Source organism: Varanus komodoensis, unplaced genomic scaffold, assembly GCF_004798865.1.
Source record: "Varanus komodoensis strain SLA01 unplaced genomic scaffold, ASM479886v1 scaffold25, whole genome shotgun sequence".
NCBI lineage: Eukaryota > Metazoa > Chordata > Lepidosauria > Squamata > Varanidae > Varanus > Varanus komodoensis.
The window spans coordinates 10,432,006-10,458,177 of record NW_025335661.1 but is presented as its reverse complement, the minus strand read 5'-3'; the positions used below and the strand labels follow the sequence as shown (position 1 = coordinate 10,458,177).

Below are 26,172 nucleotides of genomic sequence, written 5' to 3'. Positions count from 1 at the left end.
CAGGATTCCAGAAATGTGGACTCAAATACTTCACAGCAGAATATAGGAAATTAGAGAGAAGGCTAAGAACAGTTGGTTCACTGAAGATTCTCTTCTTTCTTATGGGCAGCATAAGAAAGCAAATGCTCTGAAAATGAATAGTTGCCATGTATTATTTTTATGGCTTAGGATCTTAGATGATACCTAATAATCCAAGGTGTCTCATAAGCTGTACCGTTATGGTTCCATTTAGGCCAGGCATGTTGAACCTCAAGCCAGCATGCCTGTGGACCAAATCCAGCCCTCCTGGTATTCCCAGATGACCACGCCTCCTTCCCCTGCAACCCCTGATCATTTGGTGCTTTCACAACTTTTGCACATGTTTCTTCCTTTCTGCACAATTGAAATGTCTGCTCTAAGGCTTAATTACCAGTAATCATTGCTCTAATCAAGAATATGCTGGCATTTTTGGCTCCTGGCCCCAAGAGGCTCAGTGTAGCAGCATGAGCACAGATAGCTACTGCTAATTACCTCTGTGCACTGCCATCATGAGTGATAACATGCAGTGGAGACCTCTGTTGCCAGCTCTTAAGGTCTGCTCTAGAGCCTGCAACAGCAATTGCCTCTTCTTCCTCCTCCATTGCAGCCATACAGAAGCATGATAGAGGCAAACATCATCCATACCAATGGATGCAGAGGTCTCCTTCTGCACCTTTGCAGCAGCACAGAGCAGTCATCCAAGAAGCCAGCTCAAGAGGAGACCTGAGCTGACAGCACAGATACCACCTCCAATACCACTGGGATCGGGACACCTCTCCGATCTACAGTATGGGTCCACATCACACTACTGCACTCTAAAACATCCAGGTAAGTAGAGCTTCCAACTAACAGACACAAGAGGGGCATTTACATGAATAGCACCATGGAGTCACACACACAGGTTGGGTTCAAATGTAATAGCAACCCATCATGGTAAATCACCACAATGAGTTGCTATTAAGTACAAGAGAACCACATTGAACTCAAGGGATGATTTGGTTCATCATGGTTGCTTTCCTTCATCTCCCCACATCCTTTCTTCTCGTTCTTTCTGGTGGCATCCCAACAAAAGGGCAACAAGGTTAAGCACACATAATGAACTTCTAGTTTTAGATACTTTTGACACGTTAGAAGCATCAGAATTTCCACTCCGTGCTCAGCCACTTCTTTCCCCAGTCAAGGACCTTTTCTCCACACAGGTTCTTCAAATACGATTACTAAGCAGCTACCAATTCTTTCCGAGCGTACTAGTAGCCCTTCATAAGCTGTATCAAAAAATCCAATGAGACACCCACGGTTTTTAATATTTGGTGTGAGCTCTGCAAGTGGTTTTTGCCACTATATACCTAAGGTTGAGATGCAGTTTTCATGGACTGCCCTATTAAGATGGAAGGAAAAGCACAGAAGCAGCATTTGGCAGATTTGAGGGCAGGGGGTTAAAGCCCTGATGGTGGCAGAAAGAGACTCACTCCTCAAAGTTCATTGGTTTCAGGCAACTGAAACCTCATGCAAGCAAACAAAAGAACAGTGGATGACGAAAAAATGCTACCTCCACCTCCTGGCAATAGACCAGTTCTTTAAAAATGTAAACCCCTCTCCTTTCCTTGCAAATTTGGTATAAGCAATTCTGCTTTCAATGGAAAAAAATTCAAAACCTGAAACAGTCCATCACTTTTTTTATTTAATGCTTTATGTTTTAGTAACTTTGCTGTTATAACCCCCCTTCAAAGGTCTACATGAAAATTAATTTGTCATTTCAAGAGCATGCAGAGAAGTTGCATAATCACTTGAGATGCATTTGTTTGAAATATGTGTGGTGGTAGCAGTAGTCGGATCTCTTCGAATACAGCAAACCACATAGAATAAGAGCTTCACCAAAGAACTAAAGCAGGTTCAACCACCTCCCATGGAAGCCCATTCCATACCCTAGGGGTCCTGACCATCAGGAAGTACTTCCTGGCATCCACCATATCACCTTCAGCCAGTGTTGCCAATGATCAGGGACAACAGAAGTTCAAAACATCTGGAGGACACCACACTGAGGAAGGCTAGACCAGTCTACCCAGTGGGTCAAAATGCCAGTGGGACCCTTTCAGTGTGCTGCTGTGCTGTACTTCACAGGAACCAGCTGGCATGTTTGTTTGAATTGTTGGTACCAGATGAATGCATGCACCCTGCCCATTAATGTTACTAGAAATATTAAGGGTGCTCTGAGTCTCACTTTTTAGTAGAGATGTGAGTATTTGAAAAAGAAATAATGGAGCATTTATACAATGTGCTTATTTCAAGAAAAGCAGGAAAGCAGTTGCCCAATTCAGGGCAATACTTGAAAGTACTGAGTATACAATAACATCTTCTCACCTATTTTTAGATATTCTGCATTATAATAAATAAAATATCACTTTTGTACTAAATCTGAAAACCCAGAGATTAAGCTTTTAATACAGGAACATTTGTCAAAATAGCTCTTTTTTCAGGTAAGGGAAAAAAAGGAACCCCATTGTTTGTTATCCCTGGGAGAAAAAGACAGGTGAATAATTTAACTTATGCCCAGGCATGGGTATTTGAAATGCACATATGCTATTATAGTCTCTGCTTTTCACAAAATAAATTTATCAGACAAATGGCAGAACAGATGCATTAGTTATCAGTGAACTGAACTGTCACTGGGAGTCTTAAACTCATTTGTAAAATCTCACTTTAGAAGAACTTTCTGTGGGGTCAAAGCCATTTCTTTCACACACGCAAGCATATACAGGAAACAGGTCTGAAAATAACTGATCATCTAGCACCCAGATGATCTCTCACACTTCAGAATTTTCCAGCAATGTGGTGCTGCTGCACATGAACACAAGAAATAATTTTGAAAGATGACAAGCAATACAATTGAAAACATTATCCTGTATCTTCTGTCCCTTAAACCCAGATTAACGTGTAAATGATTATTTTTGACTGCAACATCTTTATTCCATTTTACAATTGCAGCTTCACATAAAAATGCAAGAAAACATCAATCATCCACAGCAGTCTAGGCTCTGTTCCAAATGGAGGTGTATTACCTTTAAAATCTATAACCAGTCTGGGATTAGGAAGTTTTAGGAAGTTTTTTTCAGCTATTTGATCCTGTCTGTGAATGCAGGTCAACATTAGATGCGCTGCTCTATGTCTCTTCACTGTTCAAGGTAACAGAAACCTCGAATGATGTACCTAATAGGCAAGGATGAAGCCTTGTTCAGTATAATATGCTGAATAACGTAGATGATATTAGCAAATGAATTAATAAATGTTATACTTTAAAAAGTGTTTTATATACCATTTATCAGATACCTCGATACTGGAATATACTGTATATTGAAAGATTAAAAATATATCAGGACAAGATGAGGTACGCTTTTCCATTCTTTCATCTGAATCTAATTGAACTATAGCTAGTCTGGCATAGTGGCTAGAGTTATGGATTTGGACCTGGGAGATCCAGCTTCTAGTCCCTATTTGTCCATGAAGTTCACTGGGTTCCCTTTGCCAGTCATGAACTGCCAGCCTAACCTACCACAAAGAGTTGTTGTGAGGATAAATCCGAAATCACTCTTCTTTTCACACAGGAGCAACTCCTTCCAAATCCTTTATCTTCAGCACCTCACCCCATATTCCACATTATTTGTGAAGGAACCCCTGTTGCAGGTTGTGAGTTTTGGGGATATGTGTGTTTCTGTGTGTGCATATACCCAAGCAATCATTGTGCTATTAGCTAAGAAGTAGGACAGGTCTGAACATTAGTACTACCCTTGAGCACTTATCTGAGATGTTAAAGATGACTATATCATAGCTGAATGTATTCCTCCCAGTCACTGTTACACACCAAAGCTATCTAAGCCAAAAATCAAAGGGTGTGATTTGGAACTCAAATATCTAACTGTCCAATCCTACCCAAATTTAGAGGGGAAAGTCCCACATAAGGGCAAGCTAAGAGTTGTAAGCCTTCTTTCTCTATATATGCATAGGACTGTGCCTTAACACATTTTGCTAAAGAATTTGCCCTCCCCTTGGAGCAGGCAGTAGGAATTTATATCTATTCACATGAAGTGGCACCAAAACCTCCTATTTGTATCTTCTGACTTATTTAGGGCTGTCAATTGAGAGAGAAATCTTATCTGATCAGTCAATTAATTCTGCAAATACTGGCACAGTTGTAAGGAAAAAGTGTCCCTTGTTCTTGGAGACCTGCATGTGTGGTAGGAGGCACCAACTGCTTCCTATCTGCAGTTTTTATTTGTTCTTGATTTTAAAAAAAGTCTGAGTAATTCAGGACAGTGCAGTGGCTCAAAATGTTTAGCAATCAGTCAACTATATTAAATGCTGGCATGAACCAAAGCCATAAAATCATCCTGTCACTGGCAGAGTGAAGGTGGGATGTGTATGAAGATTTCTGAGCAACTGTAAAGGCTTCTGTTTATTACGGTAAACAAAACAACAGTAAACGACATACATTGTTGCATGTAAATTTGTGAAGAAACAGACCATTGCAAGCAGGCAATTTGAAAGTGGAAATACTTGCTAAAGCCTTAAAGTAAACATTTGTTTTTAGGACAGCTCTTGTAAGATTAATCAGAGATTGCTGTTCTGCCCCAGTTGGGCATTAATTTTATTGTTATTCCCTAAGGCTTGTATTTATAATCATGGTGGACTCTAGCAGCCTTAATATCATGTGTTGATTGGTTGTACCTAGGAAGATTTCCTATCCAGTTTGTTCCAGGTCTTTCTCAATTTGGAAGAAACCTTCCTGGGGCAGGGTGGGGTGGGATGAACACTCTTCGCTGCTGCTGCTGCTCTAGATTGAGGGCCTGGGCTTGTTCTGTATTTTCACTTTATCAATCCACTTCAACACATTATCTCATCTCATCCATGGCGCTCACCTGTTCATTCACTTCAGTTATTATGTATAAATTCTGAGTTAGTATTATAGTTTTAATGTGCATGCCTGCAGACATATTTTGCATTTTATCTATGGAACATCACACCCACTTGGAAAATCCAACTTCAGCAATTTCAGCAATACAGAAAAGCACAGTTCACATGTCATGGTGTATTATTTAACCCGGTTTGTGGGGAGGCGTGTCACCTGAAAGCCACCTCCAGTTTGCCTAGCGGCCTGTGGTTGTTAACCACTTGGTTGTTTCACATCAGTCCAGGTTGGCATCTATTTGGAGATGATTTACAGAAAATGAATATGGTTCACACTCAGTGCACATCTCAGCAAATCATAAGTTAATTCAGTATTTGCCACCTTGATGTGCAAACTGTCTCAAAGTTAGATGCTGCCATTCTGAACTTCTGAGCTCCTTCTACTCCTCAGTTGATACAGTACAAAGCAACAAACCTAAATAGGCCACAACGTGTGCATCCACAGGGGCCTACAGCCTAATCTTAGGTCGTCCTAGCCTATATGTATGACAAATATTTTTTCCCCCAGTATCTTTTCTGGTCAGTTATGGTCATGCTTGTCTTCTTCAGTTTTACACCTACATAATGTAATATGTGACACCTATAAGCCAGACATATTACATAAGTAAGTTTGAACAACATGCTTACAATGGAGTTCGCCTCTTCTCACTGCCAGACAAAGACTGCACGCATCATCTTTTAACATGTGTACTGCTACACCTTAAAATCATGTTTTCTGTTTCTAGCTTTCTTTAAACCCTGCATTTTCTTACTACTTCTAAAATAAAGTTGATTGTACTGGTTTTTTTTTAAATCTCTGCTGTATATCTTTTTGTTTTTATTTTTTGTGTCACCCTGAGAACTTCAGCTATAGGGTGACACATAAACAGAATATATAATCCCCCTGCATAATTTTGCAACCAAAAATCATTCACCCACTGCTCATAAATTGCTATTTGAAACAGTAAGCGGCTTCAGAGTTTTCTGCAGAAAAATGGTAAGGATGAAACATTAAAGCCCCTGACCCTACATTCACAAGGATTGCTGCTTTTTGTTGAGAATTAGGTATAGACAATTGTGAATATGCTATTAATACAACACATACCTTTGCGCCAATGTCTTGCCTGTTCTACTGCTTATCATATTCTATAACCAACAACTGAGTTTTGCCCTAAATTTGACTGCTATATTGCCGCAATTATCTTTCTTAACAAAAATTAGATTGAGGGAGAAAAAAACCCATTTTTTAAAAAAAGTAGACCTCATTTTCTAAGGTGGAGTTAAAGGCAGGCCCCGGTTCTCAGATTAAAGACTATTATGGCTCTAGTCTAGAGTAAACCAGTCTATATAGATCATCTGGGTGGTCTCAAGCAGAATAGGGAGATCCCCTTTCCAGTTCCAGAGAAAAACAAGTTTTGCTTTAAAGTTCTGTAGTTCCTGCAACAACTTGGTTTTCAATATACTTGTGCAGCACTATGCTAAAATGTTCCTTGTGTAATGCCAACACTCAACCCATGTCTAATTATGGTTTTGGCTTTGATGCAATTTTGTGGGTGTGTAAGCAATGAGACATAAGTAAAAGGCCATGTAAAGCAACGATCAGAGTCTAGCTAGACATTAAGAACAAGCTTTTCTCTTTGTTAAGGGGGGAGGGGGTATTCTGTGTTTATTTTAACATTAATTTGATATATAGCAAGCAAAGAAATGTTGACTTAGGAATTCCAGAGAAACAGTTTATGGAGAGGCTTAGAGATTATCAGGTAGTTTGTATTTTTTCTAAAAAACACTATTTTCTAAAACACACTATAAAATTAGTTTTGTAACTGTTTTTCCACTTTCTGAAGCCACAAGTACTATGCTAGTTTTACTACAGTAAAAGTGCTATGAACTGCCCCCCAAAAGCTTGGGTGAGATAGAAATGAAATTAATGTGATCAGAATTTGAGCTCCTTTACACTTAATGGCAAATCATAGATTTGATGGCATGAGTGGGAGTGAGCAAATATGTTTTGATGCATCCCTTGCTTCTGTTTTCTTTTCATAACTTAGAATTGCCCTGATCATAGACCGATCTCATAATGTCCAAGTCTGTTAAGTTTGTTGTTGGGTTAACTCTGGATTGTTTCAACCCTAAACAACCCAGAATCCATGGGTATAGATGTCATGAAAGATGTAGATGTCACGCTTTTATTCACCCAACATAAAATAGAGACGTTGTTCAGTCAATGGGAGTAAAGCAAGCAATGTCACATCTGAGTTGAAGGTAGTAGAAATCAAGGGCTACAGATGACTATTTCTGCAGCTGCTCTTACCAGGGACTCTGTGGTGTTCCCTTATTTAAAAAAATGGTAAAATAGCAATCCCAGCTCTGGGCTGGAAAAGCTGCGATGAAGCATAGAAACCTAAGAACAGACTGTTGTATCTCGGTGGTTTCCAAAAACTACCTCTACCATGCAGGAACTGCAGAATTGGATCCAAGTAACACAACAAACCCAGTATGGCAAGATTGCACCATGGCTTCCTGTGTTGTGTGAACCGCTCTCTGAAAGCAGCCATAAACAAGACATAGACTTGGCAAAAATGCAACTTCAACTGCAAGCTAGTTAACATGTAACTAAGCCATGGTTTACTGCTACATGCATGAGCCTGAATGGCCCCTTGCTCTTCTCTCCTCCTCCTGTTTGTCTGGAAGAACATCAGCAGAGTTCTTTCACTTCCCACAAATCCTGGAATGTTATGAATTAACAACAAAGATGGTAATTTCAAGCAACATATCATCAATTTTTAAATAAGTCAGCTTCAAACTATAGACTTGAAGCTAGCTTGTTTAAAATCATGATTTCATGTCAATATAAAATGAATGTAAGCTACATAGGAGATAGGCAGAAAAGGAGCATGCAAGCCAGATGCTTCACTCTGATTCATTAAGACTGGTTAGCATGGATAAGCCTCAACAATAGATACTGAAGTAACATAATACTTGAGAAAGTGCAGTTTGATCCTATCCTCCTATTTAAGAAAGTATCAGATTAATAAGGCTGAAATTCAGCCACAAAAGCATAGTAGCAGTGATATCCTATTCCCCTGAGTTACCATCTGGCCACCTCCAGGAAGCCTCCTAGAAAAGAATAAAGGCCTTAATTTTGTCTGTCTGCCCCCTCCCATTACCCCTTTCCCAGCAATCAACAATCAGCAATAGGTTACCTGAGAATACAGAGGTTTTAAGGGTAATGGACAATGTTGAAAGTACTAGTCTTCCTAAATTTGTCCATCTCCTTTAAAAGGCATCTAGGTTAGTTTCCGGTCATGATGGAGTAAAATACTCCTATAGGACACAACCTATCCACAACCTAGAGAGGAAAAAGTGACATATCACCAAACTCCCCAGTCAGTCGTCATGGCTAAGGAAGTCTATGTGCTGGAGAACTTTTTCTTCTCGAAACATACATGTAATAATAGCCTTAGTATCAAAATAGCATGGTATGTCAAAATGCATTACATTCAAATGGGACCAAGAAGAATTTCTTAAAGTATTTTTTATTACTAATCAAGAGGAGTTGTAAAAACAACCTTAGTATAAAGGCACATGAGACAGTTTTGATAATCAAATTAAACAGTAACTTACAGTACAAAAGACAGTCTTTATGCACATACAAACCCCAAACATCTCATTCAAAAATATTTCAACCATTATTCATGGGCAATGATAGAAATATAAATTGTCCTTGTACAATAAATACTTGTTAGTAGGTGCAAATTGAAGAAAACTTATTGCTTTCCACATAGGTGTTTCCCTGTACTGTACACTGAAAATTGTGGACTCCTTTTGTCATTAGAATCCTGCTTGTCAGCACATTATTTCAAGGGGGAACAATGAACTCCAACCCCAACCTCACAAGGAACATTTGGCAGCTGAACTGTCTCAATAGCTGGCAGTGTTTTGTGTTGTTTAAAGCCTACAGCAATCTTACATCTCATTCATCAGATGAGTATTAATGTTGCAGTAAAACAAGGTCTTGTGGCAGGCTAGTGTTTAGTCTCATATTTAAGATTTGCTCAAAATTTGAACGAAAACAAAGCCAACAGAAATCCTATGTGAATACATGCAAAGAAACCCAGAGAAAATTAGGCAAGATTATGCTACCTGAAATAACTGGCATATTTCAGTCTAACTTAATCAGTGAGACCAAGCATGCCTAATGTGCTCTGGTTTATGCCATTTCAGAGGTGAAAGGCATTGCCAAAGCAAGAAGAATTCTTCCAGCAGGAGATAGTCCAACAACTAAATGAATGAAAGCCACACTGTAAAGACACAATTTGCAAATAAGCAGCTGTATGCTATGATCAAGCAAGCCAAATAGATGGCAGGTTTTCAATTATTCTTCCCAACTTTCTAAGATAATATACACATTTTCACAGCTTTGAAATAGACTGGGGGTTATTCATTCCTTTCCTACTGCTTTGCACCACCTGGTCAGAAATATTTCTCAGCACCATACTCAGAGTACATCTCAGAGTACACAAATTTGTTTTATTCTACCTTAAAGAATTGACTAGTTGTAGTTACTTGGTTGCTGCTATAAGCAGGAGTCTTTTTTGAGGATTAGAATTAATCAATCAACAGTTCCTCTGTGATTGCTACCATGGGCAAACAAAAGCAAGCAACCTTTAAAAAAAGTTTAGCAGTGATCAAGTTTCTTGTTCAGCTTATGACTTGTGGGAGCTGCTTCAGGTAAACAGAAGATAAAACATTAGAAGATTGTTTGAATTACAACTGAAAGACTTAATGCAATGCAAGGCCTCTACAGTAAACACGAAGAGTACTATTAAATAGTCAACCCCATGCTTGAAAGTTCCGTAAACATTGTTACATTGCAAATTCAGCAGAACTTTGAATAATGGGGAATAAATGCTAGCCTGCTAGGCATTTTCTCATTTGCACGTGGAGCTTCCTAGGCTTTTAACTAGTAGTGAAGTTTCTCCCAAGAATAACTATCAACTCGCTGAAGTTTGAGTCAATATGTTAGCGCCACTACAGTACATAATTTTAAGTGACTAGGAACCGATACACAACCATTTTCTTTGGCTTATGGTTTACTATACTAGCTAAATGTTGTTTTGCCTGTATTTTAACTAGCTGTACTGTTTCTCTACAAACTAAGTTTAGGTTCCATCAAGTCATGCTTAAAGTGCACCCATTAAAATCAATGGGGCTATATTTATTATTATCATCTTAAAGTCCAATTGTTTTCAGTCTATCTGCTCCAAGCATGACTAAGTCTGGATCCAATCCCTTATCTTTGTTAAAAATTAGATTCCTATACAGTGATTCCCTGCTGAATATATATTTTACATACTGGAATAAAGGTGGAATTTTATAATTAACCAGTTTGTGAAGCATTACCTGCAGTAGAATTACAAAGAATTCAATTGTAACTAGGTTATGTTCACACAATATTTAAGAATGCTTTTATAAGCATATTCTTAATAAGGCATATAAACAGTAAGAAATCATGGAAAGAACTCAACATTAGAGTAAGCATAGGAAACCTATACTCAAATGGCGCACAGCATTAAATGAAAACCTACTAGTTTCAGGTACAATGAGGGACACCTAGGGCTTATCAGCATGTATGTAAATGCCACTTTAGTAAGTAGTATGAATGGGGTAGGGGAAAGACAATGACATTGGAAATAAAAGCCTTTAAAACAGGCCAATACAACTTGACTTTCCAAGTAAGGGCATCAGTCTCACAAAATCGTGGTACTAACGCAGGTTTATGTGAAATCCTATTGACATATGTGAGTCAACTAAGTTATCAGTCTTCTTATTTGAGTCAAAAATAGCTTAACTTATAGTGGGATATGTAACCTTTCTGTTTATACAGGGCATTCTCCATGTACCACAAAAGTTTATAGAAGTTATTTTCTTCTTCTGGTTATTCTCATTTGATGTTCAGAACTCAGGTGTCCATGTGCCTTTCTCCCAGCATTATACAGTTTCTGATCATCCAGCAACTATGAACTACCTCACATTGTTACTTAGTCGTCCAAGGTATTCACGTAATTCTTTTGCAGCTTGGAATCTACCATATCGTTTCTTTGGATTGGCACACTCATCCAGCAAGGCCTCAAGTCGACCATCTTTGGCAATTTCAGCTGGAGGATCATGAAGAAGTCCTCCAGAAGTGCCACGCCAGGTGGCATGTCTTGATAAAAGGTTCTGGCAAACAGCATAGTAGTTGTGGTCCACAGTGACACGAGTACACAAAATTTCCTTTGAAAAAGAGAGACAAGCTTCCTTATCACAGTCATCAAACTTGCTTTCATACCATACATCCCAGTTTTCAGGTTTATCTGAAATGCACAAAAGGAACAAAATGAAAAAGTAAGAGGTTCAGAAAGCAAGACATTTTTCTCATGTTCACAATTTCAGTGCTTTTTTAAATCAAGCAAAAAGGGAAATATCAAACTGTTATGACTTAACAGTTTATCGTAAAGCAAATTACTGAAATGGGTACTACTGAACCTACAAAAAGTATATTATTTTAACACTACTAATATAAAACATGACTACTATGCACAAATATTAGCTCCTGTTTACAAAAAAATCTAAAAAGAGCTTTGGATACATCCTATCAGTAAAGCTACTCAAAACAGAATATAGGCTGAAAGGATTCAAGGAACCATGATTCTGAAATTCCGTATAAACATTAATACCAATTTAGAGAAAAGACAACTGCAACACCCTTAGTCACCAAAGCTCAAAGCTGATTTGTGGGAAAGATATATTCAGCAATCCTATATAGGATAGAACAACAATTCTATATAGGGTAGAGTACCCCGCAGAAATGAAAACAAAATTTTCTAAGCCCTCCTGGGTTGGAGGAGGAATTTTTAATCAGTTCTATTTTTTCTATTATGTGGGTTTTTAAAAAAAATTAACAAACCTTATAGGGTAGGCTAAACAGCCTGCTCTGCAACTGTTTCCTGTCCCCACTGGATTTGCAGTCCCTTTTTTCACTCACTGGGGCTTTTTCCCCTTTCCCTTTTGCCAAGTGGCTAATCAGATGCTTCCCTAGATCAATGATGGGGTTGGAAGTCTGAGTTCAGACAATGTAACAACCTACTGTGGGTCCAACAACAGTTAGAACAAGCTATGAGTTGTCAGGATGGCTTTTTGCCCACAAACATGATAACATAAAAGAAGCAGTCTGGCTTTGCATGGTGATACCCCACCATGTCTTGTCACCCGCACTGTGTTATGTGAACCCTGTCAGTGTGTTTGCTATGGATTTCTCTCTCTGGCTCCAGAGAGAGAGTCTACAGTATATTAAGGCCCTTTGGATAAATTTTCGGGGAAGGCAAAAAGTGTTCTATCCCATTTTTTGCTATACAGCAAAAATCAAGCTTAGGTTTGTTGAATGGATCCAAGTAATAATGAAGGTGTTAGTCAAGTTATTTAACATTAAATTATAATCATTTCAGAATATATTCCTATTTTAGCTTGATCGATCATTTCTACAAGCCAAAAAGAATCCAAGCACAGTTCGCATTGAGCTGATACCATGGGGTGAAAACCAAACCAACTTACTTTGTTTGATTAATCTTTTATCTGCCACCAAAACATTTTCAGCATCGACAATGATGACCTTCCCATCTCTAGGACCTACTGCAAAGTTGTCAAAGCTTACATCAAGGAGGTAGAGTGCAAATTCAAAGTCATTGTTTGTCAGCTGCTCTGCTATTTCCATTAACTGCCATGCCAGATCCACTCTTTTTTCCCATGGGGCACTGAAGTAACTCCACAGTTCTTCTCCCACATAGTTTACAGCTACCATTCTTCCACATGCTCCCAAATACTTTGCAAATGGCCATCCCTCATCGGAGGGAAAACTCTGTAAAAGGAAAGACCTTCTATTAATATTAAAAAACAATATTCCATTGAAAAATGACTGAGAAAACATTTATCTTTGAAAAAATAGTTTAGAAACATATATAAGAATAATGTCTGCTGTCCACTGAATCTAAGTAATGATTACTTCATTCCATCAACAGTAAAAGGGAGGAGTACAGATATCAAAGAGAAATACACATCTGATCTCAGTCTGGTGGGGTTTTTTTTTTTTTTTGGTTTTTGTTTTGTTTTGTTTTGTTTTGTTTTTTGTAGAAGAGGCTCATTTACAGTACACTCCTATATGTGTGTATTCAGGAATATCTCATTGCCTTCAACGGGCGCTTATTCTCAGCTAAGTGTTACAGAACTGCAGTGAACCTCAGATCCATATAAGTTTGATTTCCAAATAGTGCACAGGTCATCCACACATCCTTTGCTCTAGACCTTCATTTGCTGTTCATTGTCACTATTCTACTGCATTGATTCAAATTTTCTAGAAAATGTACTTGTAAGCCATCCAGAGACCTACAACACATTGGACGGGGTAAAAAATACCCAAATAAATAACGAAATATACCTTAAAATCCACAAAGACCTGACTCAGCATTTCAGACATAGTTATCAACATTTAAAGGGACCCTTTGTAAACTTTACATACTGTATAAATCTCAAATGTTTTGCAGATATTCAAATTATATGCCCTGAACTATTTTATTTTCAAAAATCAATAAACCATGTTTATGTGATTTAAACGTTACAGTCAAGCAAATTCAAAGCTTTACTTTATTGTAATACTTAGAAAAATTGTAAGATATTTCAAAAGCAAGTGCTTCCTTACTGTTTAGTTTTTTAAAAAAGAAAGCACTGAAAATTTTCTGTCCAAAAAGCCATACACTGACAATGTAAAGCTTGTTTCTTGGAGATGGTCACTTGCAAAAGTTAGTGTCAATGTTGCAATATTCCAGTATGAGTAGTATTGAATCCTTTCACTTAGGTAATTAGTAGCAAATACCTTCTATTTACTCCTATGAAAAAGAAGCTTTAGAAATCAACAGTTTTCCAGACTAATAATATAATGGTGAAAAAACGTTTTCCCCCATCATTCTACTGACTTCTCCCATAACCTTTTTCCTCTTAAAGATCATACTAGAATCCCATGCCACTATTTACACTGAAAATGCATTCTATCCCTTTCTAGAATATCTTCCAGTTCTCTCCCAAAGGAGCTATCCCCCCACCAATCTAGTTGCCAAAATAGTAGCCGATGTCTCCCATCCCCAGTTCTGTAACTTCTCCCTCTCCCATCATCTTACAATATTAAACAGTCCTTCAAACTGTCACCTCAGGTCAATAGCACTATTACTCAAACATTGCCACATGCCTGCAAAACAGCACCCAAAGGTATGGTGCTGACTTCTATCATTGCCCAAAGGCTGCACACGTTCCAGAGACAAGCAATGAGACATCAGTGGTACTTCTGTGTTCCAGATATTTACTATGAGAAAAATGTAGATGTTAGTTACCTAGATAGGTACCCCCTATTATTTACCCCATAAAGTATTGAAGTTATATAACTGAGTATTGTAAAGTACTCCATATCAATATAGTTATAGCACCAGTCTTTTTGATACAGATTATTTCCACAAATCTAATTTTGGAGTCTTTATCATACTTTTTATTAATGCTTACAGAAATATTATGTCTAAACATGCCAACAAGTATATGCTTAGCCCCTTGGCAAGCATATCACCTGCTTTATTCTAGATTTCGCATCAAGTCATTACAGACAACTAACTTACTAAGAGTTCCAGACCAAAAATAAAGTCCTGCAGCTCTCGGCACTCTCCAGCTAACAAGGCTGGGTGGGCAATGCTGGAAATTGCAGGGCTTTTTTCTGTCTTAACATGCATAGGATTGTACCAAGATGTTTAATACCAAGTGTGCTAAATCACTTTATAAGTAAGTTGCATTCATTGAGAAGGTATTGCATCAAGGCTGGTCATCTCATGCTTACTGTGTTAAAGGCATACACAACATCAACTTTGTAATACGTGATTTGGATTTTTATATAAAGAGCTCTATCCAATGTTAATTTAACTTACAGTATATCACAGAGGTGAGTACACCCCTCACATTTTGTAAATATTTTATTATATCTCATCATGTGACAACCCTGAAGAAATGACACTTTGCTACAATGTAAAGTAGTGAGTATACAGCTTGTCTAACAGTGTAAATTTGCTGTCCCCTCAAAATAACTCAACACACAGCCATTAATGTCTAAACCGCTGGCAACAAAAGTGAGTACACCCCTAAGTGAAACTGTCCAAACTGGCATTATTAGCCATTTCCCCTCCCTGGTGTCATGTGACTGGTTAGTGTTACAAGGTCTCAGGTGTGAATAGGGAGCAGGTGTTAAATTTGGGGTTATCACTCTCACTCTCTCATACTGGTCACTGGAAGTTCAACATGGCACCTCATGGCAAAGAACTCTCTGAGGATCTGAAAAAAAGAATTGCTGCTCTACATAAAGATGGCCGAGGCTATAAGAAGATTGCCAAGACCCTGAAACTGAGCTGCAGCACAGTGGCCAAGACTGTAATACAGCAGTTTAACAGGACAGGTTTCACTCAGAACAGGCCTTGCCATGGTCGACCAAAGAAGTTGAGTGCACGTGCTCAGTGTCATATCCAGAGGTGAGCTTTGGGAAATAGATGCATGAGTGCTGCCAGCATTGCTGCAGAGGTTGAAGGGGTGTGGGTCAGCCTGTCAGTGCTCAGACCATACGCTGTACACTGCATCAAACTGGTCTGCAGGGCTGTCGTCCCAGAAGGAAGCCTCTTCTAAAGATGATGCACAAGAAAGCCCGCAAACAGTTTGCTGAAGACAAGCAGACTAAGGACATGGATTAATGGAACCATGTCCTGTGGTCTGACGAGACCAAGATAAACTTATTTGGTTGAGATGGTGTCAAGCGTGTGTGGTGACAACAAGGTGAGGAGTACAAAGACAAGTGTGTCTTGGCTACAGTCAAGCATGGTGATGGGAGTGTCATGGTATGGGGCTGCATGAGTGCTGCCGGCACTGGGAAGCTACAGTTCATTGAGGGAACCATGAATGCCAACATGTACTGTGACATACTGAAGCAGAGCATGATCCCTTCCCTTCGGAGACTGGGCCGCAGGGCAGTATTCCAACATGATAATGACCCCAAACACACCTCCAAGATGACCACTGCCTTGCTAAAGAAGCTGAAGGTAAAGATGACGGACTGGCCAAGCATGTCTCCAGACCTAAACCCTATCGAGCATCTGTGGGGCATCCTGAAATGGAAGGTGGAGGAGCGCAAGGTTTCTAACATCCACCAGCTCCATGATGTCATTATGGAGGAGCAGAAGAGGACTCCAGTGGCAACCTGTGAAGCTCTGGTGAACTCAATGCCCAAGAGGGTTAAGGCAGTGCTGGAAAATAATGGTGGCCACACAAGATATTGACACTTTGGGCCCAATTTGGACAGTTTCACTTAGGGGTGTACTCACTTTTGTTGCCAGCGGTTTAGACATTAATGGCTGTGTGTTGAGTTATTTTGAGGGGACAGCAAATTTACACTGTTATACAAGCTGTATACTCACTACTTTACATCGTAGCAAAGTGTCATTTCTTCAGGGTTGTCACATGAAAAGATATATTTAAAAATGTGAGGGGTGTACTCACTTCTGTGATATACTGTAGGTCTTACTCATTTCAATTGACTCTACACTAAAATATTTATAGACTGTTTTAATTCTAAAATTCCTCTCCAAGTGGCTTTCAATAGTTAATATAAAACAGAAACGAACTTCAAAACAAAATAAACCATAAAGACCCAGAAATAAAAGTAGAGTATCCATCCCAACATAATACTCTATCAAATAATTACAGCTAAATCCATTTCAATTTGACAGCCCAATAAAACCCATTTCTGAAAACATCATAGAAAATAATTATTTCAAGTTCTTCTGAAGGCCTGCTGATAGCGCCTGACATAATCCTATGGACTGCACATTCTGTATTGGACAGAGACAGAAAGCTACCAATTGTACATGTTATAAAACAACCACAGCTGATCTGTTCCAACTTGGTAAAGAGCCAAACATAGTAAATGGCAGCAGTAGGCCAGGTACTGAAATCTCCTTAACTGTCACTGCAACAAATCCCAGCAACAAATTGAGAAACCAAAAGCAAAAAGCAGCCTGGCAATTACAGCACTGGGAGTGCCACAATGGAAATTAAGGTGAACCACACAGGAGTTTTCTAGGATTTGAATAAGTACTGTATCATTCATATAGACACATGCCTTTGTAGCAAAGCAAATTAAACAGTCATTCTATGCATGACCACAGAAAACCACAAAGACCTTATCTTTCTGCTGAGCTCAGCCAAGTAGCAAGAACACCCAACATGTATGAGACCCTTACATGAGACAAGCAGAAGGGAATGTGCATTCTATTTCCAGCTTGAACTCCTTTGGAAGCTGTCTGCAATCTCCATGGTGCTATTCCTCACATTCACAACAGTTCTACTGGTGTTTAACTTATATTCTAGCATGCTGAGATGCCCTGAAGGAAAGTTCAAAAAGCCTGCTAACCAGCAAACAAAACATACACAACTTGGCTGCACAGATGGGTCAGAGGGCAACAAGCAGTTGCAACAAGTGACTGCTGCATTAAAAATGTTCTGTAAACAGACTGAAAGTCACAAGGTATAGAAGACTTCATATCTCTGCATTCACCACAAAAATCAAATGCTTCAATTTGTCAACAATATTTCATAAACAGGGAGAGTGCTTAGAAAACTGATATCCTTGGCACAAGAAAGACTTTAGGAGTAAGAGCTAAAGTAGCGGTTGCTGCTTCTTTTCCACTAATTAATGTGTTAACTCTGCGGCCTTAGTGTACTGAAGATGCCAGCCTAATTCCCTTTTGTTTCCCAGAGGAAATATCCTGAAAGGAATGGCTCACTTTCCTACCACACACAATTCACCCCAACCTTAAACATACTTCCTGACACCAGAATGAACAAATCATATAGACTGAAATGCAGACAGAATGAGAAGTCTGGAATGGCACGCATTTCCCTAGCGCAGTAATGGCAGACCACAGACTTAGAGGTGCTGCTTTGTTTCTAGTTTTTGTTTTAACTAGGGGCCCAAGATAGATACAGAATCAAAGCAGTAGCTCAAGAAGGTGGACTCATAATCAAGCAACCACATGACTCTGGATACACGATCAACCCAAGAATTTATTTTCAGTAGAAGAGCTAAGCTCACAAACATTTCTCACAAATCCTCACTCACTAGTTTTCCCAAGCATTTAAGAAATAGGGGGTGGGGGAAAGAATAGCAGCCTTCTTTTTGCAGCTGAGGAGGACACTTTCCTGCAGTTAATCAATTTTCAGTTGTACCTTTCACCTATCTCCCAGTAGATCCTAATTTATTTTGGTCAAAACTTGCTATGCTATGGTCTGTGGCAGGAAGATAAAGACAATAAGCAGACATGTTTAGGAAAAGGAATTACAAAGTGGGTATACACAATAAATGGGGGGGGGGGGGATAAAAAAGCCAACATACAGAATGTATTACATCTATATAAAATCCAACTAGATAAATTACTGCAGTGCAACAGGCATTAGGGTTGCATGAGTAAATGTTCTGGATTACCTTCTAGGTAGTTTTCAGACTTTCATCTATAGTAAATAGTGTGTTGTTTATCTTAATTAGTTCCTCTTTAGGAAAGATCTAGATTAGGAAGGCAATTTATTTGAACTGGTTTGATTTAGTAGATTTAAAATTGCCTCAACCTATACAAATCCATCTGATTGACTAGGCTGATATCTGCACTAATTTACTAATTTCAGTCTTGAAATTAAGTTCTAAATGTATCTAATGTAATCAGCATAAAAATATTCATTTGCTATCATGGAATGATAAGGACAAAGGCACTTGTGCAATGAGTGGCTCTTAGGTCTGGGCAATGAAAGCTATAGATAGGGTTGTATTTTCCTGAAGGAAGGTTTGTGCAATTGGGAGTGCGGCTGAATGCACTGCTAATACTGAAGGTTGGTATACCAACTGTAGCAATTGTGGACAGAGACAGCCTAATAACCATCATCCCTGTACTGATAAACTTGACATCGGACCACTATCATGTACCCTTATGTGGGGATGAATAAAGGGCTATTCCAAAGCTGCAGCTAGTGCAAAACAATGCTGAGGTGCCTTACCCGACACAAACTATCCCTATGCTAAAAAATCTATGTTGGCCTCTTGCTAAGCCATGTACAACTCAAGACTGATTTCCATTTAGTGGCAGCCAAGAGACAGGGCCTTCTCCGCAGTGCAGAGAATGGTCAAATGATATCCTTCTGAGGTATGTCACGCCACAACACTGACATGTTCTAAGCATTGACTGAAGATGTAGGTTTCCTTTGGATTTTCCCCAGCTATGAACTTTCTTTATATAAACCTAACTTCTTGTATGTTTTGGTCATTTTTTGTTGTTTTAATTCTTTTGTAAATGCTTTCAAATAAGAAGCACCACATGAATATTGCTAATACATAAATCAAGCTACTCCTATAGCTTGAGACAAAGACAGCATATTATCCCTATACAGAACCATCTGGAAAGATTTACTTTTAAAGGTATTTAACTTATGAGGGACCAAGTTCAAAAATATCATAAATAGTGAAAATAGACACAATACCATTTGCCAAGGAAAGAAAACCAGAAACGAAAATTAGGTACTCACAGGGGCAATACCATCTGAATATTTTTCAAAGGCTTAAATGATAGCATTGACTTTGAGTTAACCAACATTCACTGTTCATAATCAAGAAATTAGAATTAATTTTCCAGTATAACAGGATAAAAGTAGATGAAGACAGGTTGCACAAAAGCAAGGTAGGAATAAACAAACTGAAGCATTAAATAATCATAAGTAGAGTGTATAAGCAGAAACATTTTTAAAGAGAGAATCATCTGAATTTTAGACAATTGCTTATAGCCCTACATGATAACAGTGAACAAAATTAACAAGTAGCACAGAACTATATTTTTCAGTTTTAGATTCCTATATTTCCCTATGCAGGCCATTGCTGCAGATGCTTAGGAATCAGGCATTTGGATATGAAACATCTAGCAAATTCTTCTGTTAAACTCCCATTTAAAGTCTGCTTTCATTCCTATACATTTACACTGTATAATATGAATAAATATGAAGTCTATTGAGGACCTAGATTAGCAAAATTAAGTAGAGAACTGAGTTTTTATCTAAATACTTGGAATATGGATGAGGTGCACTGTTGAGAGATGTTTCTATAACAACACTTTTCCTCTAGGTTTTACAATCGCTTCAAATGTAGGTCAAGCTTAAATAATCTCAAAACTAGATAAAATAAAGGCTGTCTGTTGTGACAATGTGCATGTTATAAGCACTGCCACTTTATAAGTAATCCATACTCCAAATAGGCTTCGAACTAAGCTCCCAATCTCTGTCAAAAAGTCTTATAATCCCAGCATCGCTACTGTTTAGTGGATTATTTGAGACACATTTCCCATTATAAAATCAAAGTTCAAGTCTTATATTTAGTGCCTGCCATGTGCCATTTAGTGCAACCAGTGTGTAACATCTGAATCCCATTCAGCTGCTTCCTTGATCATCAGCATGCACTATTATTACTCTTGGGTATAAGGATTTTCACACTTTCCCCCACTTATCAGTAACTGTTTACCTTCCACAGACAATGTTATCAAGAATCTGTACACATAAGTCAGCAACAGTAGCTGTTTGTTCTTTTTTGTTTGTTTGTTTTTAGTACAGTGTCAACTTACAGGGCCATTAAAACTGCTTATCTAACAAACAATCATTTCTTAAAACCAACAATACTATTTAATTGTGGCTGGTACTTTTGCAGGTCAAGAGACTATGCTAGAGAGATTTGAAACAGCTAGAGACTGAAGAGCAAAAAAACTCCTAAATTGTGAAGAACTCCCTGGACATGATTTGGATAGAATGTTTAATGGCTATCACAATTAATTGTTCTTTCACAAAACTTGCAGAAGAATCCTTTTTCTCCCCATAAGATGGCATCAAACAGAAAGCCAATGCCACTACACATCTCCTTTCTTGTGTGTATGCATTCTTACATACACAGTTGAAAGTAAATGCTAATGAATTCAATGATATTTTAATTGTGCTGTTAGTATAGAAATTGCCACCCAGAAAGAAGCCCACTACAGAATGCGATCACATTCTTTTAAACACAGGCACATCAAATTTGAAACACTGCTCAGATTTCTGAAACCTACACATATATAGACCACAGTTCCATCTACTGGGAGCATCCCATCTCCAAAAGCAGCTATCCAGATTATTCAAGGAAATTCATGACAAACTTTTATAAAAACTTACCAATCAAGGAGTCCCACAAACTCCCTGTTGATTGACAAACACATATCAAACTTTTGGATGTTACATGACTAGTCACTCACAAGTTATCAATACATAAACTCACTCCATAAATGGCCTTTTAAGTTCCTGTTCAAAGCAATGTCCTTATTCAGCAACAAACAACAGATAAATCTTAATTTAACTGCATTACAAGATTTACTCTTGAACTTCAATGAGCTCTAGCTACCTAAGAGGATCTAAGAAAGTCCAACTGCTTGCCTTATCTTCAACTTAGTGCTTACAATGAGGATGATTACCATGTATGAGGAAGATTATACACAACAAAACGTTTGTCAATCCAGCATCAGAAGCAACATACAAGTCTCAGGTTAAGCTGGAAATGAACACTCTTCCCATCTAAGTTGCATTGGCAGAATATTCTGAATAAGGCACAGTGATGACTATCATGGCAGTAGCTAGTGATGATACCAGCATTGTAGGCAAATGTATTAATACAAATACTTTAGTTACAGTACAGAATTCTGACAGTAGAAAAGTATTCTCTTTGCACAGGAGTCCTTTTGTGGACACTTCCTTCAAAGAAAGAGTTGTACGTAAAAGTCCACAAGTCATTCTCTTGGCCCAGATTCCTCATAGCCTTTCCTGGAGCCCTTCAGATGTGTTGGTAGAGGAAGCCTCACACAATTTATGCTAGAACAATCACAAATTGTAAACAACCTTTATATGTTAAGAAACTGATGGCAAAATTCAATGAGTTGTGCCTTCAATGTTCATAAGCCTCTAACCAAATCCTCTAGAATGTGGGGGAAACAGAGGCAATCTTCACCTCCCTGCTCTTTCTGTTCTGCAAGTCAGGTAGATAGATGATTTTGGCTGTCCAGCTGGAGTGCTTCAAATGGGGAGGAATGGAATCCAGGATGCTCATATCCTGGCAGCCCTGCTGTCCTCTCCTCCCCTGGAAAGCTGCCTTTAATCTTCTCTGACCTCAGAGAAGCTGCTGGTACAGTTCTTTCCATGCCAGCTACAAATGTGGAGAATAGATTCTGAGCAGATACCTATCCCAGAGGTCAGATTGGTTTAGGGACCATAAGATCACTCTCTCAGTATGCCAAATAACCATCACTCTATTTTTTTCCTGCAGAGTCAAAATCTTCCATAAATGTTTTTCAGCACAACTTATCTAAGTGACCTAATTTTGTTTATGCTGTTCTATCTTCAGTAAAGGACACTACACAGAACTACTTTAAAAGTTGTATTAATACTACTCTTAACTTCAGTTAAGCCTTCTCTTTGCCTGTGATATGCAATATTAACCCAGTTCACTATACAAGTATTTCAGCTAATAAAGAACTTTTATACACAGAAAAGGCATCAAGAATTCAAAGTTAAAACTTAGTCACAAGAGATATAGCCTCTATCTCAGCTATTCTTGGAAAAAACCTGTCTAGATTGCAAGATAATGGCACCCCTTTAAAAATATTAAAGGCATACAACAGCTGGTTCATACCAAGTATCTAAGCTGTTCAACAGAACACCAGCTGTTTCAACAGTCCATTTGATCCCTTTTTGTCAACCATCCTAGCTTGTGAAAGCAACTCAACAGTTCCTTTAGCATATATGGCAATTTGAAAACATGCTTAGGAACTATTAATACTTTAAAAGGCATTGATGAAAATTATCCAAACTTTCTGCTTTTAAATAAAATAAACAAAGTAACATGATGTGTATCATCTACATTGGTTGTCATATCAACTAATGCTGTGGCTTTCCATGTTTAGATGACCCTGTCTAAAATATGTGTTCACAAGAACAGTATGTCAATGAATGCCTGAAATGGAGTTGGCATTAAGTGTCAGCATGTACAGGTGCACCATGGGTTAACAAGCTCTCATTTTGATTTTTGATTTTACAGTTGCATTTTGAATCATACTATTTCTCATCTTAACCCACCCAATAAGAAAGCTGGTTTATGCTGCCATAAAAGTTTTAAAATAGCACCTATTCTGAAATGTAACTGGAGCAAGACTAAAATAATGTTTAAATCAATTTAATGACTATTATCAAGAGAATTATTAAACTCAGTAACCTAACCATGATCAGACTAAGAATGCCTGAATAAAGTTACTGAAAGTCTAAATCAACAAGGTGATTACAAAAGAAAGCTGCTTCTCTTTTGCTATAGTGCCACCAAGCCTGCTACCAGCAGAGAAACAACTTTTACGCACTGATGAATACTAGAAAGAATCAAATGTTTACTGAATAAAGACCTCTGCAAGGGAGTGGAGGAAGACTGTAAGCCTTAACCATATCACAATGTAAAAATGGAGAACCCCTGAAGGTCAACAAAGGAACTAATAGCTTCTATCATATACATTCATAAATGGATAAAAAGCTCATAGTCAGGGTAGCCCTGGCTTTAATTTATCTGTCTTCATAAAGTTGAGGCTAAAATGTGATAAGAGATACATAACATTTTGTTATGCCATGAATAGCATCAGAAAAAGTCTATAACTTACAACGGTGTGTATTTATTAATAAAATGAAAGGTGACATTGGCTGAAGAAACATACTAATGCAAAAGTACATTTCACTGATTTCAGCGGCACAATCCCCCAAGTACACAGGCTTAAAACTGCAGCTTTGGACTCGATGTATTTTGGCTGTAGGCGTTTCCAGGGAAACTGCTTAGTGTGTGGGTGTTCACTTTTCTCTGTTCTCATGGCTATTGGGACTCTTGGAAAAGGACTTAAGCCAGGCATTCAGTAGCTCAATCCACAACTGAGTTCAAGCTTGATTTTACAGAAATACACTTATTGATTTTACAGAAATACACTTATTTGTGTCTACAGGCTAAATTAGCACCATTAAGTAAACCCTGGGACCCAAAGGGTATTTAGATATGTGATTCCAAAATCAACAAGGGAAGAACTAGTGTTTACAATTTTGCTAACGAGGGAACATGGGGGCACAAACATGTGGGCACATCTCAACAAAGGCAGTTGAACTGGATGCCTTTAAAGAGAAAGGAATGTGAGAAAATAGCAAAAGTTATTATCATACAAATTGAGGTTTTCTTCAAAACCAGAACCATCTCCAGATGCACACTTAACAAGCACTTCTGTGTATCAGAACTCATACTCTATCCAAAAGCCTGTTCTGCAGGATGAGGATAAGGAAAAGAGAATCAACAGTTTAAACCAGCTCGCTTCCTGCCTCCTTCTCATGTTCCACCCTCCCCGTTCTTTTCCCAATCTGGTACCCTGAAGATGTTTTCAACTCCCTTATACCCCAGCCAACAGTCAAGAATCCTGTGAGTTATACAAAGCATCAGCTTGAGAGGGCTGTCAACCCACAGACCTGCGACAGCTTAAGAGCAGTTTTTTTGGCTTTGCTGCAAAAAGGCTGTACCTTAAAATCTTTCGGGCAGCTTTCAGAAGAAAATGGGCTAGGCGCTTTCAGGGAAATTATTAAACAGGAAAGCTAAACTGAGCTTCCAGCTAGAGCCAACATAACGAGAGAAAGTGATCGTAGACCACCATGACCTGCCCGTGAATGTCCAGAGGGGGGATCGGGAGGGCCAGTGCAAGAACCAGAACGCCGCCCCGTACGGACTGGTCCGATCCAGTAAGATAACATTATCCCCCCGCCCCACTATCTCTTCAAGCACTCTTTGGCCGCAGCCCTGCTGGCCAATATGAGCGCGGAGAAAGGCGCATGAAGAGATGCGCGCAGGACCCAGGGGAGGCCGTCGGAGCTTTCCGTCGGAAGAGACGATGGGAGAGAGGGGAGTGGGTAAGGCACCGATGCTTCCTTACCTGAAGCACGAGGGGCTCCGGATTGAAGGCGAGCGTGATGAGGAGTTGCATGCGCTCCGAGTCCTTGAGGTTGCGGAGCAGAAAGCTGCCCGAGTCCTTGGTCTCGGCGTAGCGACGGACGAGGCGGTCGAGAAGGCGCTGCGACGGGCAGTGCACCAGGTCCGACCAGCCCTCCACGACGTCGGGAGTGAGAAGCCGGACGTCGCCGTTGATGCTGGCGAACTCGGTGGCGTGCAGGGCCTGGAGCAGGTCGCAGCGTCCCCTGCCGGTGGCGCGCCGGCAGATCTTGGCGTCGATGTCGGCGAGCTCCCGCGCGGAGCCGAGGCGCTTGAGCACGACGCGGCGGCTGCCCTCGCGGGGCTCCCCGTAGCGCGCGAAGTAGACGTTCTTGACGTTAAGGAAATCGAGGAGGCGGAGGCGGCCCCAGCTCTCCAGGCGCAGCTGCCCGTTGAGGAACTTGCGGCACCAGCTGGTACCCCAGCAGGCCGGGCACTTGTTCAGCTGCAAGAAGCGCCGCTCGGCCAGCTCGTTGCGCTGCAGCGAGGCCAGCAGCGAGGGCGAGTTGAGGGCCAGCGCCGCCGCCAGGATGCCCAGCACCGCCAGCTTCACGTAGCGGTAGAGCCGCCCGAACTTCAGCGACACCAGCCGGAGCATCGTCCGTCACCGACCGACCCACTGGCCAGCCGGCCGGCCGGACCAGCCGGCGGGGGACCCCCCTCGCGGCCGCTCGCTTCGTGCTCACGTTCCACTCTCCGCGCGCTGCAGCTCCAGCACCAATAAACTCTCCGCCGCGAGGCTCGCCGGATAAAAGGCAGCCAAGTTACTGAGGGAGGCGGAGGGAGGGCGAAGGGGCGGCGCCGCCACCGCTATCGAGAGTCCTCCGGACAGCCCCGCCCCTCCCGAGGGGAGGAGTTACAACAATAATCGCCGCCACACCGTCGCTCGGGCGCGCGCCTGCGGGAGGCGGCGCGTGGAGGGTTGCGCTCGCGCGTCCCCGGCGGCTCCTCCGCTGGGTGCATGTATAAGTGGATGCACGTACATGCACATACACACG

At 39.9% G+C, this 26,172-nt stretch overlaps 1 protein-coding gene across 2 annotated transcripts; it reads right to left on the bottom strand.

Moving 5' to 3' along the window:
- Positions 1-8,479: 8,479 nt before the first annotated feature.
- On the bottom strand, positions 8,480-25,954 carry DIPK2A (divergent protein kinase domain 2A). 2 transcript variants are annotated; one of them, XM_044432886.1, is made up of 3 exons: positions 25,119-25,948; positions 12,553-12,856; positions 8,480-11,315 (listed from the first exon to the last, which is right to left on the bottom strand). In XM_044432886.1, the coding sequence occupies exons 1-3, from the start codon at positions 25,770-25,772 to the stop codon at positions 10,984-10,986; spliced, it is 1,290 nt and encodes a 429-aa protein (XP_044288821.1). In that variant the 5' UTR covers positions 25,773-25,948; the 3' UTR covers positions 8,480-10,983. The 2 variants fall into 2 exon arrangements, with proteins under 2 accessions (XP_044288821.1, XP_044288822.1); XM_044432887.1 differs by having other exon boundaries at positions 10,983-11,235; positions 25,119-25,954.
- Positions 25,955-26,172: the final 218 nt, after the last annotated feature.

Coding starts and splice junctions, on each gene's coding strand:
- DIPK2A (XM_044432886.1), bottom strand. CDS start 25,772: ATGCTCCGGCTGGTGTCGCTGAAGTTCGGGCGGCTCTACCGCTACGTG. Junction 12,857..25,118: donor CGGAGCCCCTCGTGCTTCAG/GTAAGGAAGCAT, acceptor TTCCTTTTACAG/AGTTTTCCCTCCGATGAGGG. Junction 11,316..12,552: donor TAAAAGATTAATCAAACAAA/GTAAGTTGGTTT, acceptor TGTGCATTTCAG/ATAAACCTGAAAACTGGGAT.